The sequence below is a fragment of the Cervus canadensis genome, chromosome 12 (assembly GCF_019320065.1).
Source record: "Cervus canadensis isolate Bull #8, Minnesota chromosome 12, ASM1932006v1, whole genome shotgun sequence".
Classification (NCBI taxonomy): Eukaryota; Metazoa; Chordata; class Mammalia; order Artiodactyla; family Cervidae; genus Cervus; species Cervus canadensis.
In genome coordinates, this window is record NC_057397.1 from 63,025,900 (window position 1) to 63,039,900 (window position 14,001).

General features: G+C 35.3%; 1 protein-coding gene and 1 non-coding gene across 5 annotated transcripts in view; both read right to left on the bottom strand.

Annotated features, from left to right (window-relative positions):
- Positions 1 to 14,001, bottom strand: part of MTDH (metadherin) — a 57,683-nt gene that overhangs the window by 12,322 nt on the left and 31,360 nt on the right. The window contains exons 5-9 of one of the 4 annotated variants that reach the window (XM_043483085.1): positions 12,870 to 12,935; positions 11,129 to 11,215; positions 8,414 to 8,503; positions 6,343 to 6,441; positions 277 to 401 (exon numbers count right to left, since the gene is read on the bottom strand). In XM_043483085.1, coding sequence (XP_043339020.1) covers positions 277 to 401; positions 6,343 to 6,441; positions 8,414 to 8,503; positions 11,129 to 11,215; positions 12,870 to 12,935 — 467 coding nt within the window. Of the gene's footprint in view, positions 1 to 276; positions 402 to 6,342; positions 6,442 to 8,413; positions 8,504 to 10,978; positions 11,216 to 12,869; positions 12,936 to 14,001 lie in introns of all 4 variants that reach the window. The other 3 variants (XM_043483083.1, XM_043483087.1, XM_043483084.1) reach the window with 3 other exon arrangements.
- LOC122451553 lies at positions 12,301 to 12,464 on the bottom strand. Its single transcript, XR_006272451.1, has one exon. It is a non-coding gene; the product is annotated as a U1 spliceosomal RNA (small nuclear RNA).

Sequence of the window (14,001 nt, forward strand, 5' to 3'; positions counted from 1 at the left end):
AATAATTCTAGTAAGAGGACAGAAATTGTGCGTTTGTTTTCTTATCAATATATAGTAATGCTTTCCACATAGAATCGTCAGTAATCTGTGGAAAGAAGAAATAGTAATAGAGAGAAGGCATGCGACCCTAAGATGATTGAAGCTAGTGTGATTAGAATGCCTCTCTGAAGCAGTTCTACCCCTGGATACATTTATAATACAGAATGTAACCCTTAATAATTCCAATACAGTTGGATGCACAGAGAAATAAACATACCCACCAATCCTTTTACTCACTTTTTGATCATCAGGAATTGGTTCCTGGGACTTCAGAAGTGAGGCTCTTTCTTCATCTACCCAGTTCCCCCACTCTTCTGCTGGTGCATTCCAATCAGAACTGGGATCAGCAGAAGACAGACCATCTAAAATTTAACAGTGTGAATCAGGTTATCTGTCACTTCTGCCAAAAACCAAATGCAAAACCCCAAATTCTTTATGTTGAACTAAGCTGTAATTTTAAACTATTACTCTTCTTCCTCCCAACCACATTTTAAGAGCTAGGAAAAAACCCAGTAACATGATGGTAAAAGCCTTTCCCCAACTTCTGCTGGGCACATTACATGACTAGATGGAATGACTAAGAAACTCCAGAAAACTTATTAATTAACCATTTATTCCATTCTTCCTACTTCCTTTATTATCAAAGGAACTCTGTCTCCTGAATTTGCTTTCTTTTCATTGTGTATATCTAACTATAAGAAGGACTTGGTCATTTTTTTTTGTTTTCTGATTCTTCCCCCCAGGGTACAAAATGAGTCTTTAACAGAAGTGCCAAAATCATGCTCTTCCCCTCCTTACGAACTTTTCAAGATTAGGTTCTTCAAGTTCACCAAATCATGCAGAATATTTAACCTCTTCCTCTTCTCCTATTTTTAAAAATACTTAACCTGTACCTTACACTTTTTTCAGATTATTCAATGCTACTTACATCTTTCCAAATATGTGAGTCGTTTTTAGGGTTTCTATCACCCTATCCTCAAGAACAATCTTTTCGAGGATAGGGTGATAGAATTTAAGAAAAAATTTTTAACCTAGACTTTCATACACATCCATGTATACACCCATGACTACTTACTGTCAAGATAACAGAAGTTAGACTTTATTTCTAAATGGTTAGCAAGTCATCCTAACATTATTCTTAACTGGGGGAAAAAAACCCCAAAACCAAAAAACAAACCCTGACTTCTGCCCAAATAATGCCAAATGCTACTTTTCCCAAATAATAAATTCTTATATACTTCAGTCTGTTTCTGGAATTTCTGTTCCATTCATCTATTCCTGGGATAGTGGAATACAAAATGTAACTCTGTATGCATTTTAACATCTACAAAAACAAATCTGCCTGCATTTCTCTTATTTTCTTCACTATTCTTATTTTTCCACATGAATTCTATTATTTTTGTTTAGAGGGGAGGAACTATGATACATCTTCATCAAGACTTTTAAAAAGTCTATCTTTTAGAAAAATATGTAATGATCTGGGAAAATGCTCATAGGGAAAAAAAAGGCAGACAAAACTGTCTGTGCACCATGATCCCAAATTTATATAAGGAAGAGATTAAGGAATACATTAATAATAGATACATCTCAACAATGGAGTTACAGGAATTTCATCTTATTAAGTACTAGAACTTGAGCTAGACAGGTAACAGAGATACAAAAATGAGTATGACAAAAGGCCTTCCCACATGGAGCTCACAGTACAACAGACAGTTAAGTACAGAGTGAGATTCTGTCATGAGAAGCGCAAAAAGGGAGAAGAGGGACTAAACCAGTAGAGGATGGGGAGAGACTGAAAGCATAAGAATCTATGGTCCAGTATAGGAGAAGCATGGACAAGTGACTACAAGTGTGAAATATATTACAAACCAGGAAGTTCCTTTCTATATTTCTGTATTTCCTACTACAAGCAGGTATGCAGAGCCGGAATCACACAGTAACAGCATAGAGGTTAAGACTCTAAGGTGTCTTAGAGTCAAACAGACCTATATTTGAATACTGCTCTACTACTTAATAACCATGTAATTTGGGTCAAATTTCTTAACCGTAACGGGCTATGTACCAACTTCATAGGATTGTTGAAAGGATTATATAAGATACATGTAAAGCAGTTCAGGACAATGCAGTAAGTGCTTAATAAATGCTATCTATTGCTTTTATACATTATTGATGACATTAATAATAGAAAGCCAGTTTAAAAGTTATTAGGCATATACAATTAATTTATTTCTCACAATCCTGTAAATCTCCCAATAAGATACACTTGGTTATGTCTTAATGTATGTGTCATTTTTATAAGTAAAGATGGATCTAGTAGATGTCTGGAACCAACTGCTCACCTTACACCAAGCATTCATTAACAATATTTTTAGGAGATTTGAATGCCAAAGTTGTCAATGATTTTGCTTAACCCTCACAAGTAAGATTTGGAAAACTGGTGTTCATAAACCAAGTCTCTTAAGACCTCTTATCAGGAAAAAAACCCTTTGTCAAGGGGGAAAAAAAAAAAAGTTTAAGCAAATGGGACTTCCTTGGTGGCTCAGTGATAAAGAATCCGCCTGCCAATGTAGGAGACGGGTTCAATCTTTGGGTCAGGGAGACCCCCTGGAGAAGGAAATGGCAATCCATTCCAGTATTCTTGCTTGGGAAATCCCACGGACAGACGGGCCTGGCAGGTCCATGGGGTTGCAAGAGTCAGACACAACTTAACGACTAAATAAGAACAACATAAACTCTTAATAAATACAGCAGTGGTGCAGGTGTGGTGAGGGGTAAAAATCTAATAAAGTACTTGGTAAAATTATTATTTTTTTTAAAGGTTTAGACAACCATAAAGCTTGAGGAATAACTGTAGCCCATGCTTCAACTTCTATCAGAACATTAACAGAAACATAAATCTCTACAGGCTTTATTAAAGCTTTATGGTGATTTTTCCATGTCTATTGATTTCAGGTTGGTATACCTATCTGTTTTTTGTGGCTACATTGTGTGGCATGTGGGATCTTAGTTCCCCAACCAAGTACTGAACCTGCGGCCCCTGCAGTGGAAACTACTGGACCACCCTTTAAAATTAACTGGAGATCAAATAAAACTGCTTCCTACCCCTGCCCCATTTGTAGGATTTTAGTTCCCCGACCAGGGATTGAACCTGGGCTCTCGGCAGAAAAACACAGAATCCTAACCAGGGAATTCCCCAAATAAAACTACTCTAAAACAACAGGTCAATCCCCTAAGCCTAAAAATTGTCACCAGGCAACTTCTCAATGCATAATTCTTACAGTTCATGGGCCTAATAAACTTCTAGACAGTTTCCTTGAAATTGTGTAGTATAGTTTCATTCAAGCCATAGTTCTCTCTAATTATAATTTCTCATTTCTTAAAATTCTTCCATTAGTTTGCTAAACTTTCCAAAGAACTACATTAGCTGTCTTTTCAAAATGGTCTTTTCAAAATAGCTCTCTATTTAATTTGCTTGTGAAACCATGTTTTAGGTTTAAGCATCTCATAGCTGTTTTCCTTTCTATTTCAGTAATAAAGTGGCTGTCAGTTGTTTCTGGTCAAAACTTAATTCAGCATTAACTTTAATAAAACAAAACAACTATGTTAGAAAGACATTCTCCAGTGTTGAAACAGACAATACAAGTTAACCTCACTGAGTCGACTATGCTCCTAAAAGACAATTAATAGTACCACAACACTTACTGAATATTTACCATGTAGCAGGCAGTGTTCTAAGGGCTTTATATGTATTATGTCATTTAATCCTCTCAACAAGTCTGTGAGGGAAGAAATATTATTTACAGATGATGAAACTGAAGCAGAGAAAAACAAGGTGGCCAAGATTCAAACTCAGGCAGTCTGTCCTCAAAGCTCATGCTCTTAACCTCTTCACTATGGGGCCATTACTTCTTTCACTCTGTGTCAACAAAAACAAAATTCTATTCAAAATCTGACTTTTTATAGGGGTTATGACATTGTTCCTTTATGGTCAAGATAATTGACAGATTAACATCTGCCTTTAAAAAATGCTACCTTCTGTACTTTAGCATCTTAATTTTACTTTTTAAACTATTTTGGCTGCAAGGCAGGAACTTAGTTCCCTGACCAGGGAGCGAACCTGTGCCCCATGCAGTGGGAACGTGGAGTCTTAACCACTGGACCACCATGGAAGTCCCAGCATCTTAACTGTATATTCAAGTGCTTCGGTAAATTAAGTGCTTTTCTGCCAGATAATGATGTCTATGCCTCAAACCAGAGGGTCAATATATTACTCAAATCACACTGTTAAATAATATATATACTTTGTGGGATTAGTAATCTCAAATACGTCATGCATTCTATAAATTTAGAAGGAATGACTAAACTCACTGAGTACCAAAATTAGGGACATTAAAGAAGGTAACACAAAAAATAAAATTCAGAGAAAATGTGGTTAAAGAGTAACTGAGGACTTAAAAGACTGCCAATACAGCATAACGAACAAAGAAAGTGTTCTTAACGCTTATTACTTTAAGAATGTTTATTTCAGTATATTTATTAGCCATTTTTTTTATACAAGGATAAAAAGTAGAGCTGTTGTGTCCAAGCAGTGAAGCCTAGAGCCCTGCTTGCTCAGTTTTTCTCAGCTTTAACCCACAGCTGCCCAAGACACCTCAGTGCTATTTTCTTACAATCACTACCTGTTAGTCCTATAATCATTCCTCAAGTCTATTTTGCACATAGCTGTTCATTCTTCCCAAAGTACAGGTAAGGCTTTTTTCCCCCTCTAAAAATTGCTTTCACATCTTTATAACACTTTGTATTTATCTGATACTTTATAATTTTCAAAGAATTTTCATGTTCATTCAGTATCTCATTAAAACCTCATAACACTCTATGGAAATAGGTATGAGAGACTATTTGCTCTATTTCACAGGTCAGTTAATCTAGATTCCAAGATAAGTGACCAAATTCAAGACATATGAATTGCTACTTTTTAAAGTCAGGATTAGAACTAGGATTTACCTTCTAAACTAGTATCCTCACCCTTACCTCCCTAATATTTAGTCAGCAGATGGTAAAGAATCTGCCTACAATGCAGGAGATCTGTGTTCGATCCCTGGGTGGGGAAGATTCCCTGGAGGAGGAAATGGGAGCCCACTCCAGTATTCTTGCCTGGAGAATTCTATGGACAGAAGAGCTGGCAGGCGACAGTCCATGGGGGTCACAAAGAGTCGGGTTAGATACGACTGAGCGACTAATACTCAAGGCTTTTTACAGTATGGTCCTTCGTAATTTACCTTTCCAACCTCATCTCCCTCAACCTCTAAGAATTACGCTTCAACTAATCTAAGAGAGCAGTCTAAGACTGATTTTCAGACTGTGTTTCAAACTTACCTTTATGATTACTATCATCACCAAGGCTGTACATGTAGTGGTTAAGAGCATGAACTCTGGAGCCAGACTACCAAAGTTTGATAGCCATTCCTCCAACTTAACTGTGTGGCTGGGGAAAATTAGATAACTTTTCTGTGTTTCAGTCTTTTCATCTGCAAAGTGTGGGGAAAAAATAATACCTACACCTCATAGAACTGTACTAAACAAACTAATAATATACATAAGACTTAAACCACTGAGATCAGCGCCTGGCACGGTCAGGTGTCTGCCTTTATTATAACATCACTACTGAACACCTGTATAAAGCGCTGCACTAAGTACTGATGGAAAGAAAAGTCAAAGAGAGCTCCTGTCTTCAGAGGGTTGTAAATTCTAAGATTTGAGGTTGTGGGGGGAAAAAAAACATTTTTTTTAAATGAAGATGGTATGAGCTTTCTGAACATAAAAATCATATTCTTCCCCCCTTCCTCTTTTTTGTGATTCTTGCCTTTAACTTTCTTATGCTTCTACTGGAAATTAGACTAAGAAAACGGTTTTCTACCAACATAAAAACCTGCATACCTCACAAATTCAAAGCCATTCTTATATATTTTATTCACTCTAGTATATTAAAACTAGGGAAATAAATAGAATATTTATTTAAAACAAACAATTTTAAAAACTATAAAAACTACAGTGCAACTATAAGAAAACTTCATGTTTAAATATTGCCTCAATCATGAAAACCGAATTTAATTTTCTTTTTTAAAATTCTACAGGTATTTAATAATCGGTTTATAAGTAGGATACATTTGGTATTAAGTTATATCGCTATGACCTAAAAGGTGGAAAATTAGAATTAAAATTAAAAAACATAAACATGAATTCAGGGTGCTAGAAAGAAAATTCTGAAAACAAAAACAAAAGCAAACTGATAAAAGGACATACTTAACCCAGACCATTCATCATCGATATAGGGTTGATTACGGCTAACATCCCACTGATAATCAGAAGTGGTAGACTGAGAAACTGGCTCAGCAGTAGACCCTTAAATGAAAACGAATGCAATAAAATTAAAAATGGAAATTTCTAATGATGTTTCATAACAATAGTTCTATACTTTGCACACGAAGATTTAATTATTTTTCATTTCTCCTAAAAGGAAAAATTCAGACATTAGAAAAAGAGTTAAGATAAAGAAAAGTAGAATTGATGGTAATTTTAGATTAAGTATGATAATCACTAGATTGAATTCACTGATCAGAAATCTATTTTTTCCCTAGTACCAATCCATTAGATTTTATCTTTTATTAATACATACTTCAAATTGGCTATCTCCAAATTTCAAGTCAAAAAAGTTTTATTTTTCTTAATGAAAAGTAATAAAGCGTTAAAAAAAACCTAGATGTTTCAGAATATCCCTATATCCTTAGAACCCTGAAGGAGAGAATTACAAAATGTCTGAGTTTCCTAGAACTTTCTAAGGAAAAAGACAAAAGAAATAGATGATACTTAGAGAAGTGAGGCAGAAAGAAGCCGAAGAGAATTTAGAGAGCTGTGCCGGCGGTTTAGAGACCAACTTAAGTTCAAGTGCACTTAAAGAGAAGAGAAAATTATCTTTTAAATTTTTTGTCTTTATTTCTTTGGGAGGTGGGAAATAAGTGTGGTGAGTGGGGGTCACACAGCCCTTAAGCAGTATGATGAAAGCTATGGTTAGACTACTGTCCAGGACTTACACGAAATCCTGCATACAGTTTTCAGGGCATACACATTCAAAGATGCCAGGTCAAAATCCTTGGCTCTACTGCCATAAACTCATTTTAGCATGGAAATGTGAAGAGTGGTTCTCCATCAGGGATTTATATACCATGGACCTTCTGCATCAGAATTTGCATGTGTTTTGGAGTCCTTCTTAGGTGACTCTGATACTCACTTTGGATTCAGAGCCACAGATATAAAGAAAGGGTTAAGAAGAATATGTTTGTATAAGAGATTTAGCCATAATCACTTCCTCTCATAAAAATCCTCACAGATTTTCAGCTGGTTGTAGATTAGCTTATTAGCTTACCACTAACATGCTTGACATAAACTCAAAATGGTTACATATTTTAAAAATAAACTTTAACAAGTAGAGCAACTCTATAAAATTCATATATAATTAGCACATTAGTTGTTTAGAAAGACTATAGTAACACTGTTGCTATTTCTTTAGCAGCTTTCTCTGAATATATGGAGAGAACAGCATCTGTGTTGTACAAAGTCACCAAATGAAGGAAAAAATTAACTTGTACCTCTGGAACTACAATGTAGCCTGTAAGACCAGGGGTTGGCAAATCACAACTCATAAACCAAATCTAGCTACCCCCTTTTTGTACGGGCCCAGGAGCCAAGAACAGTTTTTATATTTTTAAATGGTTGAAAGAAAGTCAAGAGAACAAAATTTCACCCAAACACACTCATCTGGTTTATGCATTGCCTCTGGCTTCTTCCCTGCTACAAAGGCAGAATGGCCCACATAGCCTAAAATATTTATTATTGGGCCCTTTACAGATAAAGTTTGCTGACCTCTCTTCTAGACTAGTGGCTCCAGACGCTATGGAACTACATGGTTAGCACACTGGGTCCATGAACTATTATTAATAAATGGCATATCTATGTAAGTGAGGCTGGATTGATGGTAGTTTGGTAGTAATAATGGAATAAACTAGTAACAGAAGTGTCACGGCTTTGAAGGAAGGCCTTCTATTAATATTTGCATTTGTCTGCATGTGTGTCAACAAGTTTTCAGTTATGTTAGGCCACACAATCTTCCTATCTATACAACAAAAGGAACTAAGCCACCAGCAGGTAAGAGTTTAGGTCTTTCGCTCTCTGTTTCAAGGCCTTTGCTACTTTATATTGTTTCATCTATAATTTATGTGGCTAGCAGTACTTGACTCTGATTATTTTTTCAAAGAACAAGTGCTACAATTAAACAGAAAATTCTTTGTTAACTAAATGAAAGACTGTTTTCACATACCAGAAACAGCAGAGTTAAGTGTGAGAGATGCAAAAGAAGCAGAATTCTGTTCAGAGGTATTCATTCCCCTATCCACACTAGACCAAGCAGCTGTTAAAATAAAGAACGTCACTTGGAACCTTCAATTTGCAATGAAACTTGAAAGACATGTACAGATTTAAAACTATGATAATAATATTAAAAGATACCCTGAGAAATCTGAACCACCTAGTACAACAATAGTGACTGTTTATTGAATGTCTGTTATGTACTGGGCTCTTGACACCAACTACCTCTAATCCTTAGGGCAACGCTGCTAGGCAAAGTTTCAGCGCAGTTAAGTGACTTGCTGACAGAAAACACCTGAGCCAGCCTGGAACCTGAGCCAGCTTTCCAAGCCCATGTTTTCTTTACTATGGCGACACGCCGATCGTGCGCCACATGAAGCTACTGCTAGCTTGGATCAGGCACTGAAACTGAGTGCTTGATATTCATTCTAGACAATCCTTTAAACTGCTTAAATAGGAGGTTCACAGAGCTTCAATAATTAGCCTAATCTCCCTAACAACTAACTAGTATGTGGAAAAATAGGGATTCGTACCAAACAGGTCTGTCTGAACTAGGAACATGCTCATTCCATTATACCATGATATCTTCTCAACATTTTTAAAGCAATTTCCTACTTCATATGAGTATTTTAAGGAACATATACATCTATGAGGGCAGTCACATCTGCCTCTTCTCAGAAACTAACTGCAACCCTCATTTAATACAGTTCCTTTCAATTTCAATAAAGGTCCTAATCCATCTAGGCAGGAACTCTAATCTGATGTTTAATTTTATCTACAGCAACATTAAGCAAGTACTACCATCTAATTTATGTCCTAATTATGATTCATACTACATAGCTTTTATAAGTAAATTACAAATATCTCAAAAGGTCATAGTTCTTCTTCAGATTACTTGATTAAACATTGACCATTTCTTTTATTAAGTGAGAAAGGATGCTTTATACCATAGAAAGTTATTTTTTTATCACTGCTGAAATGAGGCTAGGAATTTAGGGACTGTCTTTTACAAAACAAATTTTGATATTTCTACACAATTTTTGGACATTGCAGGGGAAGAGAGAACAAGCTTAAGAACAATATTAGCAAATGATCTGAGGTCTGTTTCTTGGGGATGTTTCTCAACATAAGTTTTTCTAAGGTTGGAAGTGATGGGAAAAGCAAATAATATAGGAAGAAATAGTTTTTTCTATTTAAACACTAAAAATTCTGTAATTATCAATCCCCTAAACTAAAATAAACCTGCTATAAGCTTAACAGAAAAGATATGTTTAATGCACAAGGAATTACAAATTAAAGCACAAAAAACAAGAGGCCATTACACAAATGGGCAAAGAACATGAATAAACAATTTATGAAAGAAATAGAAATGATCAAGAAAGTTGTGAAAAATATCCAACCCTCATTAGTGGTTTAAAAAAGTTAATAGAAATAATTTATGTATTTTTTCTTATTAAATTAGAAAAGATTAAAAAAAGAATACTCAACCTTGGTAATATACATATGATAAATGACACTCATACTGATGCTGACAGTATAAATTAGAACTTTCCTAGAAAATACTTTGACAACATGTCGTAGAGCATTGTAAACATCCACATTTCCTTTAATCCAATAATATCACTTTCAAGAATCCATCCTAAAGAAGTAACCCCCAACAAATATATTCAGTACAACATCATTTATATTTCTTTTAAAAAAGAAAAGTTATTTCTGTCATAATGTGGGAACAGTGATAGTCTACGCTATGCTTACACAACATTGTAGGATCATTAAATGAAATACAGAAAGTAAAGAAAATGTTTGAGGTACAACATTAAGTGAGGGAGGGGGAAAACAAAAATGCATACATGATTTGGATTATGGGGGGAAAAAAAAGAAAATACTGAAACTGTACACAGGGGAAAAAAAAGACCATAAGGAAAGGTTGTCACTGGGTGATGTGATTAAGAGTAGGTTCTTCCTTCTTTTTGCAGTTTTCCATATTAAATATGCATCTCTTCTATCACACACACAACCTGAAATTAAGTTGCTTTTAACTTGAAGGCTCTCAGCAGAAATAAGGCTCTCACTAATAGACTTTATCTTTAGAATCCAGGGGAAAAATTAATTACCAACAGTCATTTTGTAGACTGTAAAACAGTATATAAAATTGATGCTAGAAACTGTACCTCCATTTATTACTTTTATTTAAACTCAATAGGCATACTGTTGAAATTAATCAAGAACTCTGCTCACACATTACACTAATTATAAAACTAAAAATACACAATTATACCAGTTAGCTACACTGATAATCAAATGTGATAAAAGCATTAAGAGTAAATAATAAATGCTATTATTCACTTATTTAGTTTCCAGTTTGCTCCATGTGAAGGATCTGAGATGAGTTAGTCATTTTCTTTCTGTATAGTTTGACTAATTTTTCTACCAATGGATCTGTTTTTCATTCTTGGAAAATTTTAAATGTACCAGATAAGCATTTTAAACTAGCTTAAAATTTTCTAACAGCTCTTACCAATGCCAGAAAATATTGATCGGTCATTCCAACTCCTTCCCCAGTCTTTTCCATTTGCATTAGCATCTCCAGTGTCTTGACCCCAAGCAGATGGCTCGGTTTTCCTCTTGCCTGCAGAAGCAGGTGAAACAGAGTTCCACTTCTCCTCACCTGCACTGATCTGTGAGGAGAGTTTCATAGACTTTTCATTCCAGCCTCCTCCATTTACAGTGAGGTTTTCATTCAATCCTGGAGAAACTTAAAGAAGAGAAAACAAAGATTAAAAATGGATACATGACTCCTTGTTAAAACTGGATATTTTCAAATTTCCATAATTGCTTGGCTTACATTTATCACTCATTCACCCCCTACTGTCCTCTAAACAGTTCGAGCTTTAAAGATAAAATGAAGGATCTGAAAAGTGACATGACCACCATCAATGACTTTAAAAAAATACAAGTAGATTTGAGCTTATATATGTATATTCACACAGTAATAACGTTTTTAAAAGCAGACTGACTTGCTCAAAAGTACAACAGAGCAAACAGGAAAACAAACATTCTGGTATACTCAGAACACTCACCCACTGAAAACACAAAGGCTTCTCCTTAGTTACATGCTCTTTCCTTAAATGTTCATCCATATATATCATGTCTAAGGCAGTGATTCTAAAACCTGGCTACACATTAAAATCAAATGAAAAATTTCTTAGATGTAGACACTGGAGTTTGAATTTCAGTAACCTCTGTGAGTTGGTGATGGACAGGGAAGCCTGGCAAGCTGCAGTGCACGGGGTCACAAAGAGTCTGATACTGCTGAGCGACTGAACTGAAGACATTAAAACCTCAGCCCAAATCAATCAAAATCGAAATTACTAGGGGTAAAGTCCAGGCATCAGTATGTTTGTGTGTACACATTTATATGCAGGTATCCATACATATGTGTAATGCATGGATCTGTGTATACACACACACACACAAATATACATAGGTGTGTATATATAAGTACATGTTTCTTTTTATTTACATGTGTGGTTTTCTAATAGCCAGGACTGAGAACAAAGGAGGCTGAAAGTGTTAAGAACAAGTCTGAAATAAGTTGCTTCTTCATTTCTGAATTTTTGTTTCACTACGAACACTTCAGTTTTTAGGTAACAGATACCACTCTCTACTTAATTCAATCTTTATCATAACTTAGTAAATAAAATATATTTTCTATTTGTGAAGTACTGTATAATTTTAGACTACAGTCCATTTATTATGAGAGATTTGATATTGTTCAGGAAGCAGTTCAGAAGATTAAAGGTATTAAGGTTTCTCATTTATTTATTTATTTATTTTTTTCAGGGGAAAGCGCGAACGCAGTCCCCCACTACCACAAATTATGCAGTCGAGTTTCCCACATTTGGGGAAATCGCAGGGGTCAGCACATCCGGAGTGCAATGGATAAGCCTCGCCCTGGGAAAACCACCTTCGTGATCATGGTATCTCCCCTGCCAGGTAAGTATAAGGTTTCTCATTTAATAAACAGGAATAAAGTCTTTTATCCCATATATGCCTATATAAAACCCAAGTCCATGGGATTCTATTGGCTTAAACAATGCAAGCAAGAATCAAAATTGCATATAAACTATTACTAAAAGAATGTTTTTCCATACAAGGGAGAGGGATGAACAACGAGAATATACCAAAGACTATTACAAGTGGGAGTGACTTTTCTGTTGATCTATTGTCCAAAATCTCTGAACTTTAGTAATTACTTTAGTAAAGTAATTTAATTACTTTAGTAATTAAAATAATTTCTAAGCCTTTTTTTTTCTTTTGGTGTCATTCATGTGAGGAAAGAGACATATATATGTTTCTATTAGTACTTAGATGGGCCTTCAGTTTAAGTTACACGTAATTTCTCTCACCCTGAAGTGTAGAATCTCCTTTTCCAGACTTAAAGTTGCTAACTTGAACATTTAGATGAGAATCACCTGGTTGAAATAAAAATAAAATTTATTTACTACTAAATAGGCTATTATGCACATTAAAATTAGGAGTAACATACAAATTAATTTTTTACTAATTACAATAAATTGTTCCTTGAAGTACTAAAGTCTTATAATGGAAAAGAGTTTTACTCACAACATATTTCACATGTTCTTAGGAACTGAGTTCTCTAGTTACCATATTCTTAGTCAACTAAAATGCCAATAAAGGACCTGGAAAATTGCCCGAGTAGATATAGAGTCTCCTGTTCTACAATGGTTATCAAGATTCTTTAAAGGAGGAATTGGAGAACTGGGCTCTGTAATTGGATTCAACTTTGCCACCTCCCAACAATAGCAGCTAGCTGCCTTTTCAAGAATCCTGGAAGCAAACACATCAACTTAAGAACAATTTTGCCAATATCTGGACCAGGATTTAGGAAATATGGCAAGAGGTGAGACCGTAACGTCATAACATAGACGCTACTGCTATTTCTCTGACACAAAAAAGCATAATGATCACAATGTATCAAAAAATCAGCATGACACAGGACTGTGCTAGCAAGGAAGGCATGCAGGAAAACAGTGAAAAAGGGTCACCAACACACACACTTAGCATGGCTAACAGGTGACAGTGAAAATGGATAAGCAGAAATCAATGCAATAAATTCCACCAAACCATGAAGCAAAAAAGTAAAAGCTATAAAAAAAAAAAAGGTAAAAGCTATCAAGGCTAAGACATAGGTCTGAAAACAAGTGGGAAGTGCTGGCAATTAATGAAAAGGTAGAGGGAGAAAAGTCAATGCTTTGAAGCAAGATGAACAGCATCACTCTGCAGTCTGATGTCTCCAGGGTAAAAATGATAGTAATGTAAGAATTACCAAGAGGCCATCAGTATTGGATAGTTTGAACATCTGAAAACTTGGGAAGAGCAGTAGCTCAATAATTTTGCAGTTCCAGTTTAGCTTTATCAAACACCTATAGCATTCTCAAAGAGTTGGGGTGATAAGAAATTCAGATAGAACCCACACTATCCAGAACATGCTTGTTTCATCTTGGAATGAAAGCACCC